General features: G+C 40.0%; 1 protein-coding gene across 1 annotated transcript; it reads right to left on the minus strand.

Annotated features, from left to right (window-relative positions):
• Positions 1 to 1,167: 1,167 nt before the first annotated feature.
• On the minus strand, positions 1,168 to 2,103 carry LOC118899801 (olfactory receptor 8A1). The gene is given in 1 exon segment (XM_036861769.1): positions 1,168 to 2,103. A coding segment is annotated over 1 exon segment (930 nt). The 5' UTR covers positions 2,098 to 2,103.
• Positions 2,104 to 4,666: the final 2,563 nt, after the last annotated feature.

Consider the following 4,666-nt stretch of genomic DNA (forward strand, 5'->3'; position numbering starts at 1 on the left):
TTTAGAAGCATTGCGTGGCTCAGAGTAAGCCTCCAAAAGCATGGCAGTGGCTGGCATTATTATTATGTTACTAAGGAAGTCACATAAAGGGATCAGGTAGAAGTTCTTGGGCAAGAATAAGTAGGGAGGCGTGGAAGAGAGGAGAGGAAGACGTCTAGATGAGAAAGGCTCTGGGTATCACCTCTTGGTGACTCTCAAATCCACCTCTCTCTGCCTTGTGTACTCCCAAGGACAAAAAAGTAGGAACAGGTTGAGTAGTATTTTCTGCATAGAAGGTAATAAAATAGCTAATGACTCTAAAACTCAATGCTCATAGTTTAAATTTTTTTTAAATTAATTAATTAATTATTTATTTTATTTTTGGCTGTGTTGGGTCTTCATTTCTGTGTGAGGGCTTTCTCGAGTTGCGGCAAGGGGGGGGCCACTCTTCATCGCAGTGCGTGGGCCTCTCACTATCGCGGCCTCTCTTGTCGCAGAGCACAGGCTCCAGACGCGCAGGCTCAGTAGTTGTGGCTCACGGGCCCAGTTGCTCCACGGCATGTGGGATCTTCCCAGACCAGGGCTCGAACCCGTGTCCCCTGCATTGACAGGCAGATTCTCAACCACTGCGCCACTAGGGAAGCCCTAAATTTTTTTTAATTGAAGTATAGTTGATTCAAAATATTGTATTAGTTTCAAGTATACAACATTGATTCAATATTTTTATAGTTACTCTATTTAAAGTTATTGTAAAATAATGGCCATATTTCCCTGTGCTTACAATATATCCTTGTTGTTGATTTTATACATATTAGTTTGTTCCTTTTAATTCCCTACCTGTATCTTGTCTGCCCCCGGTCCCCCAGTAACCACTAGTTTGTTCTCTATATCAGAGTCTGTGAAAGTTTAAAATTTATGTTAAATTACAATTAAGATAGTACAGTTTACCAAAGGGCTCAGGATAGAGAAAATGCTTCCCAACTGAGAGAAAACATGAACTTAAAATCAGCTGGCTTCAAACAGAAATGAGAGTAGAGAGAGGGCGGGAAGGAAGAGGAAAGGAGGCAGTCACCCAGCCATGCAGAGATGGGATTGTTTCCCATCACGGGTGGGCTAGCATTCAGAGGGCTTCCCTCTGGTATTCATAACAACTAATTTTTTAAATTGAGAAAGAATAATAACATTTGCTCAAAACAATTTTCCCCTCAGAGTTTTCTTCATGGCAGCCTTTACCTCCTTATTCCTCAAGCTGTAGATTACGGGGTTCAGCATGGGGATCACTGTGGTGTAGAACATGGAGGCCACTTTCTCCCGGGCTGGGGAACTGGCTGTGGAGAGTTTCAAGTACATGAATGCGGTCGTTCCATAGAACATCCCCACTGCAGCAAGGTGGGAGCTGCAGGTGCTGACGGCTTTGGACCTTCCCCCTGTGGTGCTGATGCGGAGGATGCTGGACAAGATGAAGGCGTAGGAAATGAGTACTGTTAAGCTGGTGACCACGATGTTGAATCCAGCCAAAACGAAGACTGTCATCTCAATATGATAGCTGCTAGAGCAGGAGAGCTTCATGAGGGCGATGATGTCACAGAAGTAATGACGGATGAGGAGCTCACAGTAGGGCAGTTTCAACATGAGGCCAGTCTCTATGGTTGAGCCAATGAGCTCCATGGCATAGACCCCAACCACCAGCAGGGAGCAGAATCGATGTGACATGATGATGTTGTAAAGCAAAGGGCTGCAGATGGCGACATAGCGGTCATAGGCCATGACTGTGAGCATGTAACACTCAGCAACGACAAACACAATAAAGAAGTAGAACTGGGACATGCACCCTGCATAGGAGATGACGTTCTCTTCTGTCACAAAGTTCACCAGGATCTTAGGGGTAATGACAGAGGAGCAGCAGAGATCCACAAGAGACAGGCTGCTGAGGAAGTAGTACATGGGGGCGTGAAGCTGAGCATTTAGACAAATCAGTGTTATCATGCCCAGGTTCCCTATCATGGTGACTGAATAGATCCCAAGGAAGAGGAGGAAGAGGGGGAACTGGAGCTCTGGCCGATTTGTTTAACCCTCAAGAATGAACTCTGTCACTGTAGAGTGATTTTCTCCAGCCATTCTCCTCTGGTTGGGAGCCCTGTGGCACTGGGAGAGAAGAACTCCATGAAAGGCTGCATCTTGCACTGCTTGGTGAAGCTAGTTTTGAGTATCTGGGGCCAGCTGAGTGATCCTGGTATACTTCCTGATGAAGTATCCCTCATCCTGCTGTTTATTTTGGGAGGAAGACCAGACCCTGGGTATTTCAAAGGTCATGGAGATGAGAGGAAAAAGGGGGAAAGATCTGAACCTTTTACCATTTTCATGTTTCTCAAATATTCTAGAGTGGTGGTTCTTAAAATGTAGTCCCTGGACCAGCACCACTGGCATCACTTGAAGATGTTAGAGATGCAAATTGTCAGACCTCACCCAAGACCTACCAACTCAGAAACTGTGGGGATGGGGCCCAGCAATGTTTCCTATTGTCTCCAGTTGATGCTGATGCACGCTCTAGTCTGAGAACCTCGATTCTATAAGCAATGAGCAGTATATTCCATATTTTATAGTTGGAGATGCATTTTGATTCAGAAATGAAATTCCCCTGTCATCTATGCAAGTCCTAAATATTCACTGAATGTGAACATATGAATACTTATCTCAAATTGATGCAGTGTCAGGGTGATTTGGTAGTTACAACAGTATCATTGAGTTACAAGTCAATTTATGTATCTGAAAGATGAAGAAATTAGTGATATCAATCCCTAAGGTGGTTGTAAAATTAATATGGGGAAATGCATATTTAGAAATTTTTTTTCAAGAAGTCATTTCCTATAAAAATGTGAGTTGTCATTAGGGGTCTGGAATTTGTTCTTAGTTTTTTTATCATACTTCAGGCCCTAAGGCAATGGTTCTCAACATTACTTGTATATTATGATCACCTGGAATCATTTAAAAAGTATTGATGTCTACGTTATGCCCACAGAGGTTCTGATGAATTCATCTGTGGTGAAGGCTGGGCCCTGGCACCTAGTATAGTCCAGAGAAAGTGCTCAATAGCTACTTTCACTATTATTATTGTTAGTTCTATTTTCAGATCATAATATCAAACCATGGCTGCATTATCTCCTTAATGACAAAGTACTCAAATTACAGACAAGTCGTAAGAAGCAAGGATTATCATTGCTGAATATGATACCTATAGATATCCCTTCTCTAACATGTATTCCTTAAGCTAAAATCCTAAATTTGCACTATTTTAATTGCTTACTAACTTTTTTATAATGCTCTTCAAAGGTCAATGTCATTAACTCCTCCCAGAAGTTTTGGGTATGTGGATAAATGTATCTGAGTAGAATTTTTATTTCCATGTTCTTACTGAGAAAACTGAAGTGCCAGACACTAAGTGACTTTCCCAAGGCTTCCTAATTATCAAGTATTTGGAAATGAAAGTGCTTTCTTCTGATCATGAGCTCCTTCCCTTGGCCCAAGTGTGTAGCCTTGTAAATCTGCACACCTATAGCTTTAAGCAATGTTGTGGCTGAATGTGCTTTATACTTGATGTGTTAGCCTGTGCATAGCATATAAAAATGAGGAATGCTGTATGTATTATTTTCCTCTTCTCTAGAAAACTGAAGCTCTAAAAGTTAAATTACCCAAAGTCATAAAACTAGCAAGACACAGAACTGGGTCTAAAACCTAGGACTTCTGACCATCAGTCTGTTTTGTTTTCACAAAACTATGCTGCTTTGCTGTAGGTTATTTTATGTGTAGCACTTTATTATTGTTCAGTAAACTTAATTTATTGAATTTTTGGACATAGAGGATAGATTTTATTGCCAATTTCAGTTGCATGCAAAAAATTTACCAAGGCAGTATAAGTGCACTGTAGAAAATCAGAAATACAAATAAGCAAAAATAAAATACCATTTTCTTGCTCCTTGGAGACAGTCATCATGAGTGTCATTTTACATTTTTTCAATGCATATATGTATTTACATGTGTATGAGCATATATGTATTTTTTTAAAAAACATTTTGTAACCTGCTTTTATGTTAAGTACTTTCAAATACACTGTCTCATTTGATTCCTATAATAGTAATAACAGTAGCTAAATTTGTCACCCTGCTCCTCCACCTGTAGACTGACAGAAAAGAATGGCAGGAGGTTGAGGGGCACAAGATGGTAGACTTATGAGAACCCTTCACCCATATATTCTCATTCATAAGGGAAATATGTTTATAAGAATATGTACTTCTCAAGAATACATTCAGTAATATATCATCTGTGAAAATGTTGTTAATGCAGATTTTAAATTAAACTTTTTCTTTTGAGTTAATTGTAGATTCACATGGAGGTACAAGAAATAATACAGAGAGATCCTGTGTACCCTTTATGCAGTTTCCCCAATGGTAACATTTTGCAAAATTATAGTACAATCACATGCGGGATATTGCATGTTGCCATAGATAATCCACTGATTTTATTCAGTTTTCTCCAGTGTTATTTATACTCATTTGTGTGTGTGTCCATTTACTTCAATACAATTTTATCACATGCGTCGATTTGTGTGTCCACCACCACAGTTCAGATAAAAACACATCACCTTCATTTTCTAATTTTCAAAATAATCATTTGGTTTCTTATCCTCCAA

The sequence above is a fragment of the Balaenoptera musculus genome, chromosome 8 (genome assembly GCF_009873245.2).
Source record: "Balaenoptera musculus isolate JJ_BM4_2016_0621 chromosome 8, mBalMus1.pri.v3, whole genome shotgun sequence".
Taxonomy (NCBI): Eukaryota; Metazoa; Chordata; class Mammalia; order Artiodactyla; family Balaenopteridae; genus Balaenoptera; species Balaenoptera musculus.